Source organism: Desmodus rotundus, chromosome 12, assembly GCF_022682495.2.
Source record: "Desmodus rotundus isolate HL8 chromosome 12, HLdesRot8A.1, whole genome shotgun sequence".
Lineage (NCBI taxonomy): Eukaryota > Metazoa > Chordata > Mammalia > Chiroptera > Phyllostomidae > Desmodus > Desmodus rotundus.
The window spans coordinates 68963773-68990810 of record NC_071398.1 but is presented as its reverse complement, the minus strand read 5'-3'; the positions used below and the strand labels follow the sequence as shown (position 1 = coordinate 68990810).

At 36.4% G+C, this 27038-nt stretch overlaps 1 protein-coding gene and 1 pseudogene across 7 annotated transcripts in view; both read right to left on the bottom strand.

Moving 5' to 3' along the window:
- Positions 1-27038, bottom strand: part of RPRD2 (regulation of nuclear pre-mRNA domain containing 2) — a 90368-nt gene that overhangs the window by 26167 nt on the left and 37163 nt on the right. For 4 of the 7 annotated variants that reach the window (XM_024570484.4, XM_045203702.3, XM_024570483.4 and 1 more), the window contains exons 3-7: positions 5899-5999; positions 4942-5019; positions 3605-3657; positions 2928-3054; positions 1466-1641 (exon numbers count right to left, since the gene is read on the bottom strand). In XM_024570484.4, the coding sequence (XP_024426252.1) occupies positions 1466-1641; positions 2928-3054; positions 3605-3657; positions 4942-5019; positions 5899-5999 (535 nt within the window). The remainder of the gene's footprint in view (positions 1-1465; positions 1642-2927; positions 3055-3604; positions 3658-4941; positions 5020-5898; positions 6000-27038) is intronic. The other 3 variants (XM_024570485.4, XM_024570486.4, XM_045203705.3) reach the window with 1 other exon arrangement.
- LOC128779708 (sodium/potassium-transporting ATPase subunit beta-3 pseudogene) lies at positions 12851-27034 on the bottom strand (annotated as a pseudogene).

Genomic DNA, 27038 nt, shown 5'->3' with positions numbered 1-27038 from the left:
ATTTCGCAAGCCACTTTTGACAAGTTCAATCATTCACAGCACCTTTTCCATCCACTGCACAAATCTTTTATTTCATTTGAGTTGTGTTTTTACCTTTCTTGAAATAATAAAGCATAATATGCCCAAAATGTTGCATATTTTTTCCATCTTCAGAATTAAAAGGGGTATGCAAAAATTCACCAATTTGATAACATTTTTAAAAGATTTTACTTATTGCCCTGGCTGGTGTGGCTAGGTGGATTGAGCAACAGACTGATAACCAAAGGGTCACTGGGTTTGAATCCCAGTCAGGGCACATGCCTGGGTTGCAGGCCAGGTCCCCAGTAGGGGTTGTGCAGGAGGCAACCAAACATCAATGTTTCTCTCCCTCTCTCCTTCCCTTTCCTCTAAAAATCTTTAAAAAAAAAAAAAAAGACACCCTGGCTGGTGTAGCTCAGTGGCTTGAGCGCCGGCCTGTGAATGAAGGGTCGCTGGTTCAATTCCCAGTCAGGGCACATGCCTGGGTTGCAGACCAAGGTCTCCAGTAGGGGGTACACAAGAGGCAACCACACACTGATGTTTCTCTCCGTCTTCCTCCTTTCCTTCCCCTCTCTCTAAAAATAAATGAATAAAATATTTTAAAAAAGAAAAACATTTTATTTATATATTTTTAGAGGGGGAGTTACGGAGGGAGAAAAAGAGGGAGAGAAATATCAATGTGTGGCTGCCTCTTGCATGCCCCCTACTGGAGAGCTGGCCAGCAACTCAGGCATGTGCCCTGACTGGGAACGAATGACCCTTTGGTTCCCAGACCGGAGCTCAATCCACTGAGCCCCACCTGCCATGGCTGATAACTTTTTTTAATAATGCATGCTGATTTGACAGCTGTCACAATACAACTTAACAAAATTGTTTTGAATGAAATTAAAGACAACTAAGCATTACTAGAGCCATCTTATGGAAAAAAAAAGAATGAGCTTTTGGCCAACACGACATAATTCCATATGCTTTTATGACCATATGTGGTGATTAAAACTTAAAAAAAAATAAGTATAAAAGGACAGTTCAGAAACCATTAAACAAATGTCCAGTTATCAACTTCCCGTTCCAAAGGACAAAGAAGGTCCTTAATTTAGTCAATTTACATGAAATTTAGTAACAGAATGTTTCCATCTAGTTTTCTACATATATTTCAGCCTAATTTTATATCCTGTAACAGTATCTTGACATACTCCCTTTTCAAATCCGAAACATAAAGCATAAATCAGGGATGTGTGAGCTTTAACATCAAAGACCCAGGTCTTAATTTAGACTCCACAGTTGCTAGCTCAATACTGGTACAAGGTAACTAACCCTCTTCAAAAGTAACTTCCTTATCTGTGAACAGGAAATAATAATGCTTATCCTCACAGAGTTAGACAGCACATATAAAACATTCACTGACATATAGTAAGCAATCAATATGATAGCTTTAATTACTACTTACATTGGCCACCACTTTTACTTCTTTGTACTGTGCTTCATAGAAAATTCCAGCATTTTCTAGTGCTTCAGTTAGTGAGGGCCCATTTTTCACCTGCTTATCTAATCCATTCACAAATTCCTCCAGCTTGGCGCTTGCCTCTTCAAATTCTTTGGAGAACTTCTTCCCACCGGTCTTATCTAAAATAACAGAGGAAGTATTCATTTCAGGATAAAAAAAGAAAAAGTAAACAATTTAATCTTTTGAAGAAAACCCGACTCCAGATCATCTGTGAACCTGTTCTTGCTGCCTTAGTGTGCAATATTCTTAGTCTCATAATTTAACCTTAAAAAGCCTTCTCCATTCACAAAAAAGATTTGCTAGAGTTAAAAGCAAGAGTGCATCATGAAGACACCTGTGATTACAGTAAACAAAAGAAAGTGCAACTAAAAGAAAGTTCACTGACTGCTTTTCTTCACAAATTTGGTGCCATACCACTGCTTAGTGGAATGAGGCTGGATTCTGTTCACTTAGACCATTAACTTAAAATGAAGGTTCAGAAAAATAAAGTGATCTCTCTGTGAATCGCATTAAAATTCTTTCCTATCTAAACATCCCTGATAATTTCATATCAGAAGAGTACACACACTTCATTATTTTTGCAACAACAGTGATGTGATCACAAACTGTTACTTACTCTCCTAAGTATACCTTCCCATGACTATTGGAATATGGATTTAGAAATGAACACAAGTTTTGGCTTTGTCTCTTATCAGCTGTGTAACTTGGGCAAGCTACTCATCTCCTTATGAAGCCTCAGATTTGTACATGAAGCCTCCATGTACAAAATGGAGGTTTTTAATATGTTGTGAGGATTAAATTTGATAACATGTTAAATTTAAAGCAGATGTCAAAGTGAGTATCTAGTAGTCATTTACTCATTATTTCAAAAATATTTATCAAATGCTTATTATGTGCCAAGCATTGCTCTGGACACTGGATGTAGCAGTGAACAAATAAAGGTAATTTCTACCTTCATTAGATTTATATTCTAATAAATTATTATTATTACTTATAATTTACAATGTAAGGGAAAAAAAACTAACCAGATTTACAAGGCATCACAATGATCTTATTAAAGAGCACACCCAAACCTGTTAATCTCCCATGTGAAATACACCTGTCTATATATAACCTAATACTATGTAAGAAAGCACTAGATATGGGGAAAATGACAGAATTTATTTCTTTGGGTTTTTTAAACTTATTTTTTCCTCTAGCTTTCTTGAGATACAATCGACATATAACACTTGTATCAAGAATTTACTTATGAAATGTATATGCATGAAATCACTAGAAACCAGAGCTGAAACAACTGCCCTCTAGAACATAAAGTTCTCTTTACGGGAGAAGCCCTCACCACTTGAAAATGATGGATCTGGAAAGAAAATCTGAGTTATTCTAGTTAAAAGGATGTACGTATTACCTTTTAAGCATTTGAGAGTCTCTGTGCTACACACATCCACTCGCATAGTTGACAGCTGTTTTTCCTTCAATTCTATCTGATCTTCTGAGCGCTTATATAGTAGCAGCTCTTCAATGAGGGCCTGAGACTGAGCACAGAGCAGAGTCAAATTTCATTTACACGATCAGTGACTTATTTAACTTTCCCCATTAAAACCTAATAAAACCCAAAGAGGGAAAAACCTTTCCCACTTCCTCATATTCAGGGATATCAGTATCAATTCTCATGTCAAAACATTTTTTCAGTCACATACTTTAAAAGATCCTTTCCCTTAGTTATTCAAAGCTAATTTATGAATATAGGGTTAAGAATGAAACGAAGGTCCATATATCTTTTTAAAATTTTAATTAGACAAATAGTCTTATTACGTTAACTCTATGCAAATTATAATTTGGTTGGAGGATGCAGTAGAGAATTAAGCCTGTAACAGATTTTCTGTAAGAAGGTTATTTCTTCCAGTAGAGAAACGGATAAAACTTCAAGTAATCTAATCCTAATCTGGATTCCTTTACAATTTAAAATGTAAAATATAACTGTTGTACAACTGAATAAAAATGAATCTTATGGACTAAACAGGAAACTGTACCACAAAAAGGATGAATAATGCTTTGGCATGTTCAACATATTCTGTAACTTACTCGAAATTCAGCAACTATCTTAGACTTGAGAGCAGCTTTTGGATTCGTGGATGCTGTTGGAATTAAACAAGAGGTCATTAAGAATACAGACAGAAAAAGTTAACTAATATTCAGAAAAAATTTTTGTTCTATGTTTAAGGGTATGCTTTTGAACTCACGTCACACATGCACACTTACATAATAATTTCTAGAATAAATAGTGGAATACGAAATTTAAACACTCCCAAGCATGGTCAATATAAAAACATATTGTTTAGACAGGACTGACCTACTTACCTCCAATAGGCCCTTTAAGTCATAAAGTCCTAGAATTATTGGTTTGGAGATACTGAGATACATGAAGTACCTTTCTTCCTAGTCTGACTGAGTGTAAAAGGATCTCAATACTTCAAATTAAGAGTGTTCAGGAGCAGGACATCCAATTAATCCTGAGCACTGGCTGAAGAAAATTACTCACAAACATCAACTCTATTCCTATGTATTTAGCTCTGGATTTCTTTTTCTGCTGACTCAGTTCACAGCAAAAACAGGCAAGGAAAACTCTAAGTACATTATCACTGTGGTGGAATTTTGGCTGAAATGATGATTCCTGTTGTTCCTAAGCATGCAACTTATGCCCAAAAAGATGTCAGAGGACTCACTTAATCATGATGAAAATCAAATGCTTGCTGGAGTAAAACCATCCCAAGTGTCTTGATTCATCTCCTAATTCTCACTGTCTTTTACCTTGTTCCCTCCACACCTTCAGGTCTTTCTCAATATTCCTTAGTTTGGCCCACAGCAGCCTATATCACATGCAGTATTCCACTCCCTTGGTCTCATGCTGGGTAAACATGATAAACATAGCAGGAGCTCCTGTTAGAGAATGAGCTTCTGGCCAGGATCTGAGGCCCATGTCTAATCTGGTAGAGTGTATCCCCAAATCTGAAGGATTTCATGGCTCCCACAGAAATGCTTCTTAATGCCTAGTCTCCTCTTCAGCTCTGTTGTTTAATGCCAGCTGCCTCTAACTTCATTTATCTTTGAACCAGAGAGTTAGCCTGGGCACTATCAAGTATTTATTTTCTTCTTTTAATCCCCCAACTACTCTTGAGTCTTCACTCATTTAAACCCTCTTCCTGCATTTTCTTTGTTTAAAAGCAGTTTTTTGTTTGTTTGTTTGTTTTAAGAAGTAACTCCATGATGGCTTGTTTAGTGTAAGTCACTGGGAGCCTCCCAGGCCTGGAAAACACAGGCTTGCCCATGGTTTATGCGAAGTACGATGTCAAATGGTCTACATTTTCTTCTGCTCCAAAAAGAGGAGTTAATTTTATATTAGTTGAGATTTTGTTCCTTACTTTGTGATTTCTTCCACTGCTTATTCGGTTGTTTGTTCAGATTTTCTTTCATCTGCTTCTGAGTTTTGAAAGTGGTACCTGGAAAACATTTCAGTTTTTGCAATCTGGCATTATGGGAAGCTGTTCTGTCTGTCCACTTCAGTGTCAAAGTTGTAGCATGAAAAAAGGCAATCCGAGACTGTGTGTTGTTTCTTTCTTTCCTTTTCTTTCATTTTTATACAAAAAAAAATAAAAATAAAACACCTGCCAGATCTCTAAGAAGCTGTCAAATAAACATGATTTCTATAGTCAATGAAATTACTGATTTTGAGAAATCAGGTAGGAAGCTTAAAAATACCATTAAACACATTGAAAGGAAGAATTTAACAGCTTCTTAGAAGATGCTATTTTTAAAGCAAATTTCTAGTCAAATAACAGTCATGTTATCACATATTACCAGCTTCTATTCCATGGCTTAATTACATGAATCTAATACACCGGCACTAAATAACTTTTTTAAAAAACAACAACCAGGTACACAACTTACCATAAATCTAAACCAAAGTAGAGACTAAAGAATGCCAATATATGCGTAATATCAAATACTTATAGTGAAAACTGAAACCTTGTCCAAAAATTCTCCAACAGTAAGAGGACAAGGCAGTAGTTATTAAGCACAAAAAGTGAATAGTTTAAACACTCTATGTAAAGCAAATGAAGAAAAACAATCAGATGGCCATTATCACTTAATACGCTTGACTTTCTTTAGTCAATAAAAACAAAATCCAACCCCCCAAAACAAATTCTACTTAAGTTTTAATTCAAATTTTTATAAGTATTTAATTTTAAACAAACAAGGCTACATCCAAAACTTTATTTTTTTATTATTAGGCAATAGGACCAGGCCTATAAAATAGATATAATTTTAAAGACTGAACAGTGACTAAAATTTTCTTTCAGGAGAGAAAAGACACTTACTCAAAGCTTCTCTTAAAGCCATAATCATTTCTTCTGGGTATACATTTCTATCTTCCCAGATTTTAAAGATTCGTTCTATAGACTTAGAGACAGATGGATCCCTGAGAAGAAAGAAAAGGTGAGACAGAAAACAATGTTAACATATCTCAAACTATGAATCTGAAATAAAGTTGTCAACAAAATTATTTTCCAAATGTCTTTTGATATTTATTTTATTTGTTTTTAAAGATTTTATTTACTTATTTTTAGAGAGAGAGGAAGAGACAGAGAAAGAGAGGGAGAGAAACATCAATGCGTGGTTGCCTCCCACATGCCCCCCATGAGGGACCTGGCCCGCAACCCAAGCTTGTGCCATGACCAGGAATCGAACTGGCGACTCTTTGGATCGCAAGCTGGCACGCAATCCACTGAGCCACACCAGCTGGGGCTGATGTTTAGTTTGAAATTTTTTCACCCACAGTGGCTAGGACTAAAATCTTAAGTACTCTTATTCAACACTTTTTATCAATGACACAAATAATGTTATAAACAATACACTAAACTTTCTAATGGATATGAAGTTGAGAGGTCTACTTAGTGTGCTCACTGACACACTGGGATCTGGGATCTGAAAAGGTAGACTGAATCTAGTAAGATAAAATTAATAATGAAGAACCTGGTCCAAAGAGTCAATTGCAGAAGTAGAGTAAGACAAGGCTTAGCTATGCTATACAGTTTGTTTTTTCTTAAAGGTTTCGCTGAAAACATTATGAATCAATCATATTCTGTAACATGTTTTCCAAAAAGCAACTACTTAATACTATAATAATACATCTCTAGAATGGTGGAGGTAAGAAGTAGCATTTTACTCTGCTTCACAGATAAGCTTCTGCTTCAGGCTAGTCATCTTACTTTAGCAAGGCAATAAAAGTACTTGACAGATAATTACCAGAAGCAAAAATTAAAATCGTATCTAATGTGGAACTGTAGAACAAACAGAAAACAATGCAGGGAAGTTATTCATTCCTGTAAAGGAAAGGAATCAAACCGGTTTTACGTGGTCCCAGGACTACGGCATTAAGTTATAGGGAAAGAAATTTCACTCTGCCAGATCTGTTAGAGAACTGAGAACACTCTAACATTCTTAGCAGATATGTCAAAAGACAAAATGGAAATAAAAAACACAAAACAAAAACTTAACCTCTCCCCAAGCAAAATCACCAGCCCAATACGGAGTTTGATGACAAAAAACTGAGCTATGTGAACTTTATGGCCCCCTTCAAACACTAATCCATAATGCCATGTGTTGACAGAGGACTTTTTTCTTTTTGCCTAATAACAGCATGTATAGGAAGTAGAACTGTATTAAACTTATAGAAAATTATATTTCCTAGAGATTTATTAAACAGAATGAAGACTCTACTCTTATTTTTTATGCGGACACCCTTTTTCATTATAAAATATATATACATATATACACACACACAGTAATTTTATAGTATTTATTGTATTTACAGCATAGTGTATGTATATATACACAATAGTAGTATATGCAGTAGTTATAAATTTCATATATTAAAAGAACCATGATCTAAGTATATTATATATTATAAATAGTATATATACACATACTATATAGTGTATATATATCATACTATAAATTTATGTACATAGCACTGCAAAAATTATGAAAAGTGTAAAGAAAAATTCCACTCATTTTCACCAAATGGGGATTTATAGCATACCAATTTCAGCATTACTACCTTCTAGTATTTTCCCCTATGGATGCTAATATTGTATTTGAAACCAATTTTATATATTTATTATATATAGTTATATATGTGTACACACATATGTAAAATTGTATTACATTCTTTTCACTTAACAAAACAAGCTTTTCCCAATGTGCTAATCTTTGTAAACATTTCTTTTAATGACTGCACAACACTCTATCATGTGACTATTCCAAAATTTACCAACTGCCTACTATTGGATATTAGGTTGTTTCTAGATTTGTTACTATAATTAATGCTGCCTGGAGTATCTTGTGGTCCAAATTTCTCTTTCTCTTTAACAATGTGGAATATTTCCTAAGGGGGTTGTACCAATTTATATTCGTACCACCAGTATGAGTATACTGCTCACCACACTTCTGCAATAATGGTTTGTCTCATTTCAATTTATATTTTGTAATCTCAATTTAACCATTTCTTCTCTTTTAAAAGTTGTGCTATCAAAAATCTAAAACATACTGAAAAGTAGAATTGCCTGGATTCAAAAAATTATCAAGATTTGCCACATTTTCTCCACCTAACACTTTTCTCTGTTGAAGTATTTAATTAATTAGTTAATTCTCACCCAAGGACTTTTTTTTTTTCATTGCTTTTAGAAAGAGGTTGGGGGTTGGCGGGCAACATCAATGTGAGAAACATCAATTGGCTGGCTTTCGTAGGCTCCCAGACCAGGAAATGACATGCAGCCTAGGTACTCACTCACATGTGCCCTGACAGGGAACCAAACCCACTACCTTTTCGTGTACGGGAAGATGCTCCAAGCAACTGAGCCATACTGGCCAGGGCTTAAGTGTTATTTTACAGCAAATTCCAGCTATCATGTCATTTTACCCCTACTTAAAAAAAATCCTAACATTTTGTTATATAACCGTAGTGCTATTACCATGCTTAATAAAATTAACAATAACTCTTTGGTATCATCTACATTTATTCTATAATCAAATTTCCCTGAATGTTTCAAAAATGTCCTAACAAAGATATTTAAAGTTATAACTTATTTTCTTAACACTCAGTTGCATAATTCATTTAAAATCTACTGAGATATAGCATGTAAAGTCAAGTTCTAAACAGATTTCCTATTAATTGCTCCACTATCATTTCTCTTTTCTACACTGACTTACCGTACTTCCTCTAGCATGTCCTTAATGATCTTTTCTTGGATGCAAATTGTTACACTGATGCGTTTTTTACACTATACTATATTATCTTCAAAACAGTAGCTTACCTTCCCTCATTACAATTATATTTCAAGACATTTCTTAGTTATATTATCACTTATTTTTCCAGAGTACAGTTAATGTTAAGTTCTAAAAGAGGAGAAATTTGGCGTTTTTAATTTGAATTAATTTGGAAAGTATTATTTTTCTATTAACACCTATGATTTATTTCTAGAAAATTCTTTATTGCAGCAAAGCATTAATATTTATGAATTTATGTTCAACAGTCTCAAATACAATTTATTAATCAAGGTTTCACGTATCTTCTGTTGAGGTCACTATTAGGTTTTTCATCTGTTTTATAGCCAGCATGACTCACCATCCCTTTTATTTCTAACACCCCGGAATAAAACTGATTCAGAAGTTTGTCAACTACCAGAAATGTAGAAAATTTCCCCCATCTTTTCTAACACTGTTTATTTTCTGGTTTTGTTTTGAAATTACAATTACCCAAAGTACGTGTGAACTCTTTGGCTACTTTTGAAAACTTTGTTTTATAGTTTCATTACAATGACCAGATTTGCATTTCTTTTTTATTTATTCTACTTCGTTTATTTTGTGCTTCCTACACCTACAGATTCACGTTTTTCATAAATTCTAGAGTTCTGAGCCATTACCTCTTCAAAAGAACTCAGAAGTTTTCTCCTTGGGATTCTAATTTGATGGTAAGGACTCCTCTCATTCTAATCTTCACTTGCCCACCTCTACTGTTGAAATTCTAATTTCTTCAGAACTATTTTCTAACTTAATCTCTTTTTCCTGTCTAGTTGATTTTGTCATTTTCAAACCAAAGTATTCACTATGAAGTCCCAATAGCTATTCAGCAAAATCCTCAAGTAAAATATACTGGAAAAAACCAGCAACTGCAAAGAAAACATACAAATAAAACTAGGATATAATATAATTAAAATAGTACTAAATGAGGAACCTAGAGGTTTTACTTCTGGCTTTCCTAGGAAGTTCTTTGGGAGACAGGTTTCCTCATTTGTAAAATGATTTTTAGTATATAATTTGTTAGTGCTATAATTCTTCGCTAGATTTCTTCCTTTTTTTTAAAAAAGATTTTATTTATTTATTTTTAGAGAGGGGAATGGAGGGAGAAAGAGGGAGAAAAACATCAATGTGTGGTTGCCACGTGAGCACCCCCTACTGGAGACCTGGCCTGCAACCCAGGCATGTGCCCTGATTGGGAATCGAACCGGCTACCCTTTGGTTTGCAGTCCGGAACTCAATCCACTGAACCACACCAACCAGGGCAATTTATTCTTTATCTATACAAACATAGAGCTCTGAGACTTCTACAATTTGACTATCTCTTGTATTTAGGAATTCTCCTAAGATAAAACCAAAACAAAATCCAGAATAGCAGCTCTATTTACGTTGCTATTCTAGACATCTGTTTTGGCCATTACTGATCACAACCTCAATTTCTTGTAGAGAGTATAATCATTACTACACATAACATAAAACAATTACTTAAAAACTTTGCTGTTTGACTCATAAGTTAACAAAAATTGGCTGACCTTGCAGTACTGCTAAGATGTTCAACAGCGTCCCCCGCCCCAAGGTTTAAAACAGCAAGGTATCAGCAAATTACTTCAAAGCATAAAGTTGATGCAGAGTACAAGAGGAGGTGCGCAGGTATCATAATTAAAATAAACAGAATGAAACAGCATAATCTCGTGCTTCAATCAGGAAAATATCTTTTCTTTACCACTATCTTATTTCTGGAACATCATCAGAATAATGTGCTATATCTTGCAAGTTTTTAGTATTAGGATGGCCAAGAAGTTTGTTCGATTTTTCTGTAAGATGGCTCTAGTAGTGCTTAGTTGTCTTTAACTTCATTTGAAACAATTTTGTTAGATTGTATTGTGATAGCTGTCAAATCAGTGTGCATTAAAAAAAACCCATGAAAACTGGTAAATTTTTGTGTAGCTATTTTAATATTGAAGATGGAAGAAAACATGCAACATTTTCAGCATATTATGCTTCAGTATTTCAAGAAAGGTAAAAACACAATTAAAATGCAAAAAAAGATTTGTGCAATGTATGGAGAAGGTGCTGTGACTGATCGTCAAACGTGTCAAAAGTGATTTGTGAATTTTAATGCTGGTGATTTCTTGGTGGATAATGCTTTACAGTCAGGTAGTCCAGTTGAAGTTGGTGATCAAATCAAGACATTAATTGAGAACGATCAACACTATACCACGTGGGAGATAGCTAACATAACTCAAAATATCCAAATCAATAAAGTTATTGGTGAAATGAAAAATGTGTTTTATTTTACAGAAAAAACTAAACAGACTTTTTGGCTAACCTAATAATTTGCTGACTGAATGGAAGACTAAGTAATGGGTCAACTCAAAGAGGAGGCAGTCACTATTTTAAAAAAGTCAGAAATTAGAGTGGAGATAGATTTCATCTTTAAAAACTTGCTCATCATATCTACTAAAATAATTCATATTTTATAACTTATCTTTTTTATTTGCTTACAAGTATCCTCCCTAGTGTGTCACTTGTTTAAAGTTTCATATTTTCTTTTAACATTTTAAAGCTTTGTTGAATACACCCAAGTAATTCATTTGCAATATGTATCTGGGTTGTTTCCACGTTTTTATTACCACAAATCCTACTGCTATAAAAATTCTCTTTAATCGATCTTGCTATACATATGCAAAAGTTTCTCAGGGTTTTGTAAAAGACTAGGGGTGGAATCACAAGATCATAGAGTGTACATAATACACTTTTTTATATTAATTTAACTTTTTAGACAGAGGAGATGGGAGGAAGAAAGGGAGAGAAATATCAATGTGTGGTTGCCTCTTGCACACCCCATACTGTGGACCTGGCCTGCAACCCAGGCATGTGCCCTGACTGGGAATCGAACCAGTGACCCTTTGGTTCACAGGCCTGTGCTCAATCCACAGAGCCACACCAGCCAGGATAATAAACTTTTTTAAAGGAGGTTGTTTTATACCAATGAACCCTCAAACCAACAGTCTATGAGAGCTCCCACTGTGCCACTATCTTGCTAGTTTTGGTACTGGTGAGCTTTAAAATTGTATGCCCTATCTGGTAGGTATGTGTGCCAGTTATTAATTTATTGCCTCTCTGCTCTAAACCACTCTTCTTGGTTGATACTGGAGCCATAATGCAAACTGTTTCCCCTTGGCTCATTGTTAGTCTCTGCCAACAGAGGGCCCTAGAGGGACACTGAGAGGCTGGAATTGGCTGTAGAAATTCTTTTGGTGTTCCATTCTGAAGCGGATCAGCAAGCATACAGGCATCTCGGCAGTGTTTTAGCACAGCAGAAGGTTGTTCCTGCATTTCTCCACCCTGTTTCTTAGCAACTACAGTGGCATGTGCCTGTAGCAATTCACTCTTTCCTCAGGTAAGAGTCTCAGCTGGGAATAGAGGGGTGCTCCTTATTTACTTTTCCCTCAGGTCCAGATGTAGTCCCATCATACCTCAGAATTCTTTTACTTTTTTTAGTAGTTAGCTACCTTTTACCTACTAAACAATTCTTTATATTACATTTTCATTGCTTAAATTACCAGTGTGTGGTTTCTCTCTCCTGATTGGAACTTGACTTATATTATATGTAATCATCTAGCTCAGTAGTTCTAAGGCTATTATGACATACATCACAACAGACTGAATGCAGAAGCATCTAAGAGAATTTTGCTGTTTTGCTATAAAGCCAGATATTAGAAATCTGCAAGAATGCAAAACACCACTCTTTACATTTTTATTATTTGCATTTTTTGTTTTAAAAGTAATTAACAAATATTTAGCCATGGCTTGTGTGGCTCAGTGGATTGAGCACCCCCCGCCTGTGAACCAAAGGGTCACCAGTTAGATTCCCAGCCAGGGCACGTGCCTGGTTTGCAGGCCAGGTCCCCAGCAGGGGGCACTCGAGAGGTAACTGCACACTGATGTTTCTCTCCCTCCTTTCCCCTCTCTAAAAATATAAATAAAATCTTAAAAAAAATAAAAGTGATTAATAAATATTTAAACAATTTCTAGTATGATAAATGCCAGGTAAACTTATTTTTTTTTTTGGTCTTTTTCTTATTCTATTATTCTTTATGATCCCATTTGTTGACTGTACTGCAATATCTCCTCCTACTCTGTGGCTTGTTCTTCATTGTTTCCCCCAAGACAATCTTTTGAATCTACTTTTCTTTTTTCTTCTTCACATACAGAACTTCTTCACACACCTTTTTTCCCTACCTTTTCATCTCTAAAACTTTGCTGGCATCAAAATATGATAGCTAACCAGTGTTAAGTCTATAAAATATTTACATAGCACAGCACACATTAAGCTTTAGACACTTGGCAAGTACACCACATGAGAATAGGACAAGACCTCCATTCCACATGTCAAGTTTAGAATCAGGTGTTTCCAGTCCCTATCTGGTGACTGTACAATGGTACCAAAGGCAGCAGAGGCAACAGGCAGTTGCTTCAGAGGACACTGAACACTACAATCAGGAAGCACATATGCTGTTACCCAGCGTCATGTACAACTCCACCTCTCTCTAAGGTGGTCTCAGGATTCTAGAATATCAGGTCCAGGTGATACAAAATGAAGACAGACAACACAACATTTATTCCGTGGAGATACTCTAATTCCTACTATGCATGCATTGTGATTTTAAACACAGTTTGTCCTAAAAGCTTGTCACAATCATCATGGTTTTTCGGGTTGGGTGATCCAATAATCTTCCACTTGGCTGTTACTTCTTTCGGTGTACAGCTAGCACCAAAGCCAAGCCAGACAGCAACTAAGGCTGTAGAAATCTCAAGTGCAATTTTTACCCATAATATGGAAAATATTTTGTCTTTAATTACACTGGAAGGAAAAGCTGATAAGAGTTATGTTTTCGCCCTTACAATTACTAAAGCATTCTTTCCTTAGTTCTCCTTAAGGCTGTAATCCAATTCTTCTGTTCATTTTCACAATACAAGGGTGTCCACTGCAGTACCCAAAGTCAGGATTATCCACTTCACTCCTTGTTTGACATAAGGTAACAGGAAACTGGCATGCAACATAAGTTGGACCCTTCAAAAAGTACTCCATCAGGACAGACCGTGAGATTCCTCTGTTCACCTAAATCATATGACTTCAGAAACTTCTTAAGGTATTCAATGTACACTTTATAGGACTCTGAATCAGACATACTGAATCAATATTCCAACGCCAACACTGGCTTTAGAAAAACTGTAGTCCTGGACCAGAAATCTGGTCACAATATTTTGGAACCTCATCGTTCTGAAGCACAGTCCACACTGTGAATGTCAAGAGTGCAGCCAAGAACCCATAAGGGACTTGACCAAGTCCTTTGACCAAGGACTTCGTCAAAGAACAGCAAAATCAAACCCCAGCCCTTGGCAGTGCACCCCAGCAACACTCTGGTGGCAGGGTTGTCAAAGAGCTTCCACTCAGCCAGGCTATGGGCAAAGGACTTCTTGTCTTTCTTTGTCATGGTGTGTGCACCCCATGGCGAAAGGAGGAGAAGGTGGAAGCTGTGAGGAGCTCAAGCAACACAGCTGGTGATCAAAGTGATGAGGGCAGAAGGTGGGACAGTCAAGGACACCCACTCACTGCCATGCACTCAAGCCAACTGCTTTGTTTTTTCACTCTTTATGGTGTCCATTGATAAATGAAAAGTCTTTGGTTTTCTTGTTTTTAATTTTAAGATTTTTAATTTATTTACTTTAGAGAGGAGAAGGGAGGGAGAAAGCCAGAAACATCAGTGTGAAAGAAATACATCAATTGGTTGCCTCTCGCATGCCCAAAACTGGGGACCTGGCCCACAACCCAGGCATGTGCCCTGACTGGGAAATTGAACCTGCAACCTTTCAGTTCGCAGGCAGGCACTCAATCCACACCAGCCAGGGCACGGTCTTTGTTTTAATGCAGCTGAATTTAGCAATCTTATGAAGTCAAGTCATGAGAGATATTCTATATTGTCTTCAAAAAAGTTTAACATTCTTTTATGGTTAGGTGATTAATTCCAAAATAAATGGAATTAATTTTTGTGTATCGTGAAAGTGAAATTTAATTTTTTCTATACAAATAAACAATTGTCCAGGCAATATTTATGAAAAAGTTCTTTTTCCACTACCTATAGTTTCATACACAAATCAAGTATTCATATGCACCGGTCTGTTTCTAGACTGCATTTTGGCTATCTCCGGGCCAATACCACACTCCTTTTAGTAAGTCTTGAAATCTTGTAGAGCCAGTCATCCCACTGGTCATTTTTCAAGAGTTTCTCTGCTTTCTCTTTTGGGGGACAGGGAGGAGGGAGCTCTCTGCACTTCTATATAAAATTCAGTCACTTTGTAAAATACAGGGAAAAACAACCCTACTAAGATCTTAAGTTAAGATTGCATTGGATTTATAAAATAAATTTGGGAAGAACTGACATTATTAAATAGTCTTCCCTACCCACAAATATTTAGGTTTTCTTCAGTGTTTCTCAATTAAATTTGACAATTTTATCCAGATACTATGCATCTTTTAAAAAAGATTTATTTATTTATTTATTTACACGCACTTAATTAATTTATTTTTTAGAGAGAGGGGCAGGGAAGGAGAAGGAGAGGGAGGGAAACATCAATCTGCTGCCTCTCACACCCATCCTGACTGGAGACAGAACCTGCAACCCAGGCATATGTGCCCACCAAGAACAGAAACAGTGACCTTTAGCTCTTTGGCATGATACCCAACCAAGCCACATCAGTCAGGGTGAGATATTATGCATCTTTAAAGATTTACTTCTAGGTATATTCGTAGTTGATATTCATTAATCTCAGATTCCACATTTGCAAATTCACCTGCTTTCTAAAATTTATTTGTAACCCCCAAAGCAACATTTATGCTTTTGCAGTAATTCTTGGTTGTGCACAAAGTAGTGAAAATTTTGAATTGGCAAATGTGCTTGTCCTCAGTGAGGTCAAACAAGGGGATCATGCTCTGCTCTCATTTCAGCTACCACACTAGAAACACATGTCCTTTTCATAGTTTATTTACTGCCATATTTCTTTGCGTTTTTGTCCTTTTGTTAACAAATTTGCTGTTTATGATGGCTTCCAAGTTTAGTACTGAAGTTCTGTTTAGGTTTTTAAGCACAAGAAGGCTGTGATGTGCCTTACTAAGAAATGACTTGTACTAAACTTTGTTTAGGCATTATAGTTCTTTAGCTGTGAAGTCAGTGTTATGAATCAACAATACATTAAAAAAACATATATATATCTATAATAAGGTATCTTTATACTGAAACACACATAAAGCAAGGTTATATATTGATCCGTTGATGAAAATGTGACCAGGGGCTTGTAGGAATCTGTATTTCCCCCCGGAACAGTGATTCAGTATTCACTAATTTGGTGTTCATGGCAACTTTATGGAACATAATTATTGTGAAAAACAAGAATCAAGTGTATTTCTTTTTTTCCAGTATAAAAAATTAAAATGTTTTTCATTTTCTTACTTTGTTTCTACCATATAGTTAAAATAATTTTACTACATTGATCTGAGTCCAACAACCTCACCAAACTTTTTTTGTTTATTGGTTTTTAGAGAGAGGGAGGTAGGAAGGGGGTCAAGGGAAGGGAAGGAAAGAAAGAAAGAGGGAGTGTGTGGGTGTGGGGGGCGGAGAAAAAAACATTGATTTGAAAGAAAAACATCAATGTGAGACAGAAACATCAATCAGTTGCCTCCTGTACATGCTCCAACTGGTGATTAAGTCTGAAACCTAGGTATGTGCCCTGACTAGGATTCAAATCCACAACCTTTCTGGTGTATGGGAAGACACTCCAACCAACTGAGCCACCCAGTCAGGGCAACTCTCTTAATATCAATAATTTACCTATAATATTTTTTCATTTTCCATGTATACAATCATCACCTGCAATTAATGGCAATTTTGGGTTTTTTCCTTTTCAATCCTTTCATTTATACCTTTTCTTTCTTTCTTCTTTTTTGGGGGTGGTGGTGGTAGAGGGCTTACTGCTCTGGGTAGGAACTCCATTACAAACTTAAACAGAAATGTTACTATTGGGCATCATCCTTGTTTGGTTCCTCTTAGGTAGCATGTTTGATGTAGGCTTTTATTTTTGGAAGATACATTTACTGGACTAAGAGGTTCCTTTCTGTTCCTGGCTTGTTTCGTAATAATGAATTTTTTACTTTTCCTGCATCTTTTGAGATCACTTTTTCTCTTAATTTTTAAGCACAGTGAATTACATGAATTTGTTTTCCAATATTAAACCATGCCTCCATTCCTGGGAAAAACCCTACCTAGTAATGATGTATTATACTCTTTGGTTCTGCTAGACTCAGGTTGTTTTTGCACCTGTGTTCATCAATAAGATTACTCTGTAATTTTCTCATACTCTTCCAGTCCAGTTTTGGTGTCAAGATTATGCTAGTCTCATTAAGATGAATTGAGGAGCATACTCTCTTTCGAGTGTATAGCTTGGAATTCTTTCTTCAACATTTGGTGAACTTGCTAGTAAGGGATCTAAGTCGGGACCTTCTTTTTATTTTTCTCATTAAACCTTTTTTTAATAGGTCTCAAAATTCTGTGATAGAGTTTTAGTCAAGTTGTTTCCAGTAAAAAGTACTAATTCTGAAAATAAAAAAAAACTTAAAACTTCCTTGCCCTGCACCTGCCTACCCTCCTCCAATCCCCCCCACCTTTACTTAGTTCATGTTCATAGGTTGGACATACAAGGTCTTTGGCTTCTCCATTTCCTATATTATTCTTAACCTCCCCTATTTTGTGCCTACCAATTATGCTTCTTATTCCCTGTACCTTTTCCCCCATTTTCCCCCTCTCCACTGATAACCCTCCATGTGATCTCCTTTCTGTGATTCTGTTCCTGTTCTAGTTGTTTACTTAGTTTGTTTTTGTTATTTTTTAGGTTCAGTTTTTGATAGCTGTTGTCATTTTATGGTTCACAGTTTTGATCATCTTCTTTTTCTTAGTTAAGTCCCTTTAACATTTTATATAATAAGGGATTGGTGATAATGAACTCCTTTAACTTGACCTTTTCTGGGAAGCACTTTATCTGCCCTTCTATTCTAAATGATAGCTTTGATGGATACAGTAATCTTGGATAGAGGTCCTTGCCTTTCATGACTTTGAATACTTCTTTCCAGCCCCTTCTTGCCTGCAAGGTTTCTTTTGAGAAATCAGCTGACAATCTTATGGGAACTCCTTCATAGGTTAACACTCTGCTTTTCTCTTGTTGCTTTTAAGAGTCTCTCCTTATCTTTAATCTTGGGTAGTTTAATTATGATGTGTCTTAGTGTGTTTCTCGTTGGATCCGACTTCTTTGGAACTCCAAGCTTCCTGGACTTCCTGGAAGTCTATTTCTTTCAACAGATTGGGGGAGTTTTCCCTCATTATTTTTTCAAAGAAGTTTTCAATTTCTTGCTCTTCCTCTTCTCCTTCTGGCACTCCTATGATTTGGATGTTGGAACGTTTAAAGTTGTCCTAGAGGTTCCTCAGCCTCTCCTCATTTTTTTAAGTTCTTGTTTCTTCAGTCTGTTCCAGTTGAATGTTTATTTCTTTCCTTCTGTTCCAAATGGTTGATTTGAGTCCTGGTTTCCTTCCCTTCACTTGTGGTTCCCTGTACACTTTTATTTCACTTTGTATAGCCTTTGCTTCCTCTATTTTGCATCTGTACTCAATCATTTCTGTAAGCATTCTGATTACCAGTGTTTTGTACTCTGCATCTGATAGGTTAGCTATCTCCTCATCGCTTAGTTCTTTTTCTGGAGTTTTGATCTGTTCTTCCATTTGGGCCATATTACGTAGTAAGGGGCGGATCTTTAGGTATTCGCCATCGGGGGCAACCCACTTGGCTGGGTTGTGGCACTGCGTGTAGGGGAGGGGTCAGAGAGGGAACAATGCCACTTGCTCAGCTCTTTCCCTACTTTCTGTCACTTCCATCGCTTCCCACAAGTGGATTATGCCATTTCAGGTGCTGATTCCCAGGTGAGTGGGTTTATGTATGTTCCAGGACCCTGTGGGCCTATGTGAGACTGGGAGTTTTTCCCACTGCTGCACCCCCCACAAATTTTTACAGCAAGAGGTTTTTGAGTCCTTAGTTTCCTACACTGAAACCCTGGGTTATGTGGTCTGTCTTGCTCTCCAGTTATTCCTCCTGGCTTATCCACACATGAATGTGCACCTGCCAGCTCAGCCAGCAACCCCTCTCCCCCACCTGGTGCTCCAGCCACTGTATTGCCAGGAATCCTCTCTGCCCTACCTGCCCATCTCTGCCCCTCCTACCAGTCTGGATGTATGTTTCTTTAACTCCTTGGTTGTCGGACTTCCACGCAGTTTGATTTCCTGGCAGTTCTGGTTGTTTTTGTTTTTAAATTGGTTATCCTTCTTTTGGATATGCCAGGAAGCGAAGTGTTCTACCTACGCCTCCATCTTGGCCAGAACTCCCAAAACATCAGAACCCTTTTTTTTGGTATCATCCTTTAGCTTTTACTATTATGTAAGTAATAGTTTACTTAGTAGACTTTTTTTTAGAGGCATTAACCAGTCTTTAACTATTAAACTTAAACAGTCAATAGAGACAAAGGTTCTGAAACAGTTCTTCCACCACTCATTAAGACTGAGGCAGCAGGTATTAGGAATAACTAATTTAGTCTTCTGAGCTTTCTGGGCAGCCTTGGTAACCTTGCCAGCTCCAGCAGTTTTCCTGTCCACTGCTTTGATGACACCCACAGCAATGTCCTGTCTCATATCATGAGCAGCAAAACAACAACAAAAATCCCAGAGAAGCTTTCAACACACATGGGCTTTGCTGGGAACAATGTTAACTATTTCAAGAGTTTGGGGCCATCTTCTGGCTTCTTACCAGAATGGTTATCAATCTTCTGCTTCTGCTTCTGCTCAGCGACCTTACAAGCAATGTGAACTGTGTGACTATCCAGCATAGGTACACAGTCAGCAGTGATTTGGCCTGGATGGTTCAGGATAATCACCTGAGCCTTGATAAACATCTTTGATAGACACATACTTGACACTGAAGATCACACTGTCACCAGGAAGAGCTTCACTCAAAGCTTCAGCTTCATATGTATTTCAACAGATATTACTTTAGTTCTAACAGTGACCACAGCAAAAGTAACCCCCATGCTGGGTTTGAAGACACTAGTCTGTGCTCAGCCAAGGGGAACAGTATTGGTACTGTAGACATCCTGGAGTGGCAGACACAAAGGCCTATCAATTAGACAAGCTGGTAACACAATGCAATCCAGAGCTTCAAGCAGCGTGGTTCCACTGGCACTGCCATATTCATAGATGACTTTCTATCTGTTGAATGAAGGCAGGTTTACACTTGGCTCTAGCACTATTCCAACCAGAAAATGGCACAAATGCTACTGTGTCAGGTTTGTAGCAAATTTTCTTAATGTAGATGCTGACTTCCTTAACCATTACCTTGAATCTCTTCTTGCTGAAGGGTGGCTCAATTGAAGCCATTTTGTCAATGTCAATAAATAATTGTTTCACACCCAGTGTGTAAGCCAGGAGGGCATGCTCATGGGTCTGCCAATGCTTGGAGATAGCTTCTTCAAATTCACTAATACAGGCAGAAACAACTGAGACAGCACAGTTAGCTTGAAATGTGTCTATGATCATCTTTTTTGATTAAGTTTCTGTGTCTTCGCTGTCAGATTTCCCCAGGACGACATTAACAGTGATACTAGGCCCTTACATTCATCTGTTCCAAGATCCAGGGACACTTGAAGGAACCCTTTGCCATCTCAACTCCCTCCTTGTCAAATTTTTCAATGGCTTTGGTCAATCCCATTGTATTTGTAGATCGGGTGGGCAGAAGCGGTGGACTTGTGTACAATGATGACAATGTTTGCACGAGTTTTTTCCTTTACCATTTTGGCTTAACTTTAGTGGTGATTTTAATGACACCTGTGTTCTGGTGGCAAACCTGTTACAAAAAAGGGGATGTTCTTATGGGAAGATTTCTGCCAACTGATTAGAATTTATTCAATGGTTATAGGATTATAAGTTCCTTATTTTTTTCTCAAGCCACTATAGTTACTTGTATTTTTTTGAGGAACTTAAGCATTTTGTAGAAATTTTCAAATTTATTGGCATAAACCTGTTCATATTATCCTCTTCTAAGAATCTGCAATAACTGTAATCATATCCACCTTATACATTCCTAATACTGTTTATTGATGCCTTCTCTCTTTTTTCTTGACCAATCTTATCTAAAGTTTATTGATTTTATTATTTTATCAAAGAATCAACGTTTCCTTTGTTGAACCCTCCTACTGTATGTTTGTTTGGTCTTGTGGTTATTGTGCCCCCACCCCCTATTTTCTTTTTATTATGGTAAAATATATATAACATAAAATTTACCATCTTAACCATTTTTAACTGAACAGTTCATTGGTACTAAGTACATTTGTACTGTTGTGCAACCATCACCACCATCCATCTCCAGAACTCTTTCTATCTTGCAAAACTGAAACTCTATACCCACTAATCAGTAACTCCCCATTCTCCCCCCCACCCCAGCTTTTGGCAACCATCATTCTTCTTTCTCTATAACTATTCGGAATACCGACTTGCATTTTTTTTTTTAATTTCATTAGTTTCTGCTTTTATTACAACCTTCCTTCCTTTTTCGACTTACTGTCCTCTTCTTTTTTAAACTTCATGAGATACTTAGCTCATTAATTTTTAGAGCTCTTTGACGTTCTTAACACTTTTATCATGTGTTTCACATATATTAGCTTCTTTAATCCTCATAGCAACCCTAAGATACAAGCTGTATTATCACTTTACAAGTAAAAAAAAAAACCTGGAGCACAGAGAAATTAAATAACTAGTCTGACAAGTAGTAGATACAAGATTTGAACCTGATTAGGCAACCCGATTCCAAAGCTTGCATTCCTAACTACTGATCTCCACTGCTTCCCAAGAAAGAAGAGGAAGAAAAATTCATAAGCACTTACATTAAAACATATAGTATGAGTATCTGGCTAGAACAATGGTTCTTTATTGGTACATGGGACAGCTGGTGACCAAGATAGGAAGGAAGGTTGAGATTTTATTGTAGAGACCTTTAAATACCTTCCTAAGGAACTTGGATAATGGTACGGCAAGGTTAAAAACAAGCAAACAAACAAACAACTAACTCAGGGAAGGCTGAGTGACCTGATCTCATTCTTTCTTATTTTTTAATGTTTAATTACCTATCTTAAAGTAGTTTTATGTCAGTTATTTTATTATCAGCATCCTCATCTGTAAAATGAAGATAATAATCTTTGCCCCTAATTATTTTAGACACTCAAAGAAATAAGAAGGTTGAAAAGAAATTTGTTAAATCATAAAGTAATAAAAAAACATATATTTTACAGCATGATCAGGGTAGTAATTTGGTAACATTAATTTGTTAATAATAGTAGGAGTAATCATTATCACCATCATAGCAGCTAACATTTATTAAGTGTTTATTATATGCTAGTCACTGTTCTAAGCTTTTTAAATGCACTATTAACTCAGTTCCCACATTCTGTGGGGTAGGGTCTATTACTGGCTACATTATACAGAAAAGGAAAATGAGGCTAATTTAAATTGCCTAAAGTTATAGAACTGGGAGGTGGCAAAACCAGGATTCAAACCCATGTACCTTGGTTCCAGAGCCTATGGCCTTATTAAACCATAGTATCTCTGGACATCAATGTGTATGTAGCCTAAAGTGAATGAAAAGTGTATCACTAACTGAGAAGCTAAATAGGAGGCTACTATAATAATACAAATATATTAAAGAGAGATAATGGGAAATTAAAAGGTAGAGAGAGAAGGAGGAAGAAACGGCAAAAGAATAGGCCCCTGGTAAGTGACTAAGAAATAAAGGGCTGAGCCCTGGCTGGTGTGGCTCAGTGGATTGAGCACTGGCCTGCAAACCACAGGGTCGTTGGTTTGATTCCCAGTCAGGGCACATGCCTGGGCTGCTGGCCAGGTCCCCAGTAGGGGGCATGTGAAAGGTATTGATGTTTCTCTTTCTTCCTCCCTTCCCCTCTGTAAAAATAGAATTAAAAAAATCTTTAAAATTAAAAAAAAAAAAGGGCTAATAATTTAAAATTACTAAGGAACCATTATAAAATAAAAAATTGTAAGTTAAGTTTAGGGGACTAGGTGTCAGAATAGGGATAAAAGAGGACTAAGTCAGAAAAATCTGTTCTAGTCTGAGCTCTTCTACTAAATTATCATTTTACTTTGGGCAATTTCTAAACTGTTCTGGGCTTCAGTGTTCTCATTTGTAAAAAGGAATAATAAAATCTAATAGGCTGACCTGCAAATTTGGTTACTATGAGTTTCAAATAACACTGTATAACAATTTCAATTTATAACGTATTTTCACACAAATTATAGGAGTAGGGCTTTATACAAACATAATGTATATTATTGCTTTAGACATTTTGAGCTGAATATCATCATGTAACAATGAAGCAGTAATTCCCATAAGTAGTTGAAGACAGTCCAAAACCTACAGATACGGATATAATATCTGTAGTAATTAGGACATGAATTAACAGTTAAATCCATGAGTAGATTAAGTCTCCCAGAGAAAGTGTATGAACACAGCAGAAAGGCAGGTCTGACAGCTTGGTAAAAAGGTGAGAAAACTGCCAAAATTCAAACTCCAATGGTTTCAAGACGTTCTTCACTAGTCAACAACTACATCAGAAACCCTTAAGTTGGGTGTATTTCAGAGTATCAAACTCATTGTTTCCCCCAAATCTGTCATGACATCTTATCCCAACAAAGGTCATAAATACGTCTCTATACCATCAGAGTTAAAAAAAAAAAAACCCAAAACATTAAGCTCTGATGAGGATAACTAGCATAAATTCACTTTTCAGTCCAATTAAAGAAGATAACTTAAAGGCAAAAACGACTGCCTTTTATGAAAACCTGGGATAGCAACAGGCCTTAGGAAAGTTCTATCATCAAAGCTACACACACTCTCACACAATTCTAATACAATACAAGCAAACCTTCAGTTACAGAGATTCTTCTATAATCCATACATAACATGGGCACATGTATGTATTACACTTATCGTTGAAAAAATTTAAAAAAACTGCTGAAGTGGAAGAATAGTCCACAGTTTTCCAAGTGGTAACAAACTCTGACATTCATAAAGACATTTTCCCTGTGCTTCGAATAGAAATTTCAACTACTCAGTTCACATAATGATGTATACATGCAGATGAGTTAGCATTTTTGTCCCTAGCTAGAATCTCCAGGACACAAATGACAAATAAATATCATCAGGTTGGTTTATCTTCATTTATACCTCTCCCTCTCACATGTATATTTTCATTACAACAACAACTAGCACATCCAGCTTCTCAGCCCATGGAATTTCAAACCAGTGAGGGAAGGAACTGGAATAATTAGATAATTATTTGGAAAGAAAAGTTCCCCAACCCATCTGAAAGAACTAGTTTCTGCCCTGGCTGGTGTGGCTCTATGGATTGAGTGCTGGCCTAAGAACCTAAGGGTGGTGGCTTGATTCCCAGTCCTTCGATTCAGAGTCAGAGCACATGCCTGGGTTGCCAGCCAGTCCCCAGTGGGGGGTGCTCAAGAGGCAACCACACATTGATATTTCTTTCCCTGTCTTTTTCCCTCCCTTTCCCTCTGTCTAAAAATAAATAAATAAAATATAAGGAAAAAAAAAAGAGAGAGAGAGAGAACTAGTGCTCCCTTTGGCCATCTGTCTTAACATATGCCAGGGAGTCTACCCCATAGCAACTTTTAATCAAGTGAAATCAAGTAACTCCTTAAAGCGATTAAAGGAATAAAATAATGCCTCATTACAGAGGTCTCTAATAGGTTGCCTATGGCTCAAATTTAGTCATCAGATATGTATTGTGTGGCTACCAGAACTTTTTATTGTGATTTAGCTTCACATATTTAAAATTTGGGAGACTTCGTATAAAAAATCCAGATTTTGACCTAGCTTAAAAAGGGAAAAAAGTCTTTCTTTGATAGGTCTGGCAATGTGTGTTAACACTGGGCTCATATTTCTTTATGGCCATAGGCTAGGCTAGAGCTGACTAGCTGCTGCCCCTTTTTGATGGGTTTTTCCTCAAATTCAATCCATTTCACTCATCTATGTTACCTTCCCTGGACTTACATTTTTTTTAATTGGTTACTGCTAGCATATATAAGAAAGATATACTTTTCTATGTTAAACTTGAATCTGGATGTTTAACTGAACTCTTTTATTAGTTGATTCTACCTAGGCCAGAGGCTGGCAAACTACCAACCTTGGGCCAAATTGTCAATCTAGCATGTTGCCCATTTCTATAAATAAAATTTTATTGGAACACAGCCACCCCCATTTATCTGATTGTCTGTGAATGCCTTCATGCAAGAATGGCAAAGCTGACTAGTTGGGATAGAGATCTTATGACCTGCAAAGCCTCAAATACTTACTACCTGGTCATTTTCAGAAAAAAGTTGCCCACTCCTGATGTAGGTAATCATATTATACATAGATATTGACAATCCTGTCTCTTCTAAATACATTCTTCTTATTTATTTAGAAATCAATGGACTAACCAACAAAATGGTGAATGGTAATAATAGAAGGTGCCTATCTGTCTTGGAATGTGTTTATAGTTTCACCATTAGGTCTGATATTTACTACAGGTTTCTGAAAACACCCTTCCCTGAGTTAACAAACTTTTTCAGAGCTTAAATTCTAATTTAAAAGACTGTACTTTATTTTGAGATTATGTCTTTCCCATCTTTTACTGTGAAATAGTAATGGTAATACAAAGTAGTTGTTTTTTAAAAAATATCTTTACATAGTAAAATAAAAGCTGACAACCATGAACTAGGTCATGAAACCTAGGTCTAGGAAACACTAGGTTAAGTTTGAAAAAGACTACAGTGACAGTCACAGCAGATACGCTAAGTGGAGATTATCCAGCATACTGCTTCTCTTAACTCAAAATTACTGGGTTTATATATATAAAGAGGTAACACAGACTAGTGGTTAAGTGGCAAAGAATGTGGGCTTTGGGGTCCAGAGAGGCTTGGGTAGGAATTTTATACCCCCACCCAAAAAGCTGTGAGAGCTTAAGCAAGCTACTTAATTTCTCTAAATCACAGTTTCCTCCTCCTTCAAATGGGAGTAAGAGTAGCAGCTATCTATACTTTCTACCGTTGTTCACAGGATTAAATGACTTAAAGCACACACAGCATAATATCTGGTCGATTTCAAGTGCTCAGTAAATGTTAGGTGCTATTATTGTTATTTTATACATGTGTACAAACCTTTATTACTTAGCACATTAAAGTAGGACCATATATCTTTTGTAATACCCAAGTAGATATCTCAAGTTAACAATCCAAAGGAAGTAATAAGGCTCATTCAGTTCTGATGGGGTTAATACTGACAACTGGATCAAAGATATAGCATATTCATATATTTATACAAATATAATATTATGCTAATAAATATATATTTTGAGGAAATACTTAGCTATTTTAATTGTTCCATATAATTATTTATCCTCCGTGTGTGTCTTTTGTACCAAACAACTTACAAATATGGATGAAACACAAGGAAAACAACTAAAACAGGGCAAAAAGAAAATCAGATTATGTGTTCCAGCACTTTGGAAAATTCTGGGTACAGTTTTACTACGTTAAGAATGGAATAAATCAACATGCAGTTGGGAATAAACATTTCCATTTCCCTATAATTACACAGATTTTGTGGAGGGGGCAAGATTTCAGAAAGACTCTTAAAAAAGTATGCAAATGTGTAAGAAAAAAAACAGAAGAAGCAGCTGGAAATAAGTACAGCCAGAGAGTATGACCAGGAGATATATATGATAAGTTAGGCAGGAAGAGGCAGGCAGTGAATAACAAGCTTTCAAAAAGGGAACAAAGAATTTTTTAAAATGTGTGTATTAGCAGGAAGGTTACCATGAACAATTTGGGCAAAATTTACTTGGATCTTCAAGCATGTACAACTATTACAGTTCTTACTAATAGGTAAAAATAGAAAATAAAATTCTAATTTTTCTAAGCTTAGACCCCAAAGAACAGTAAGG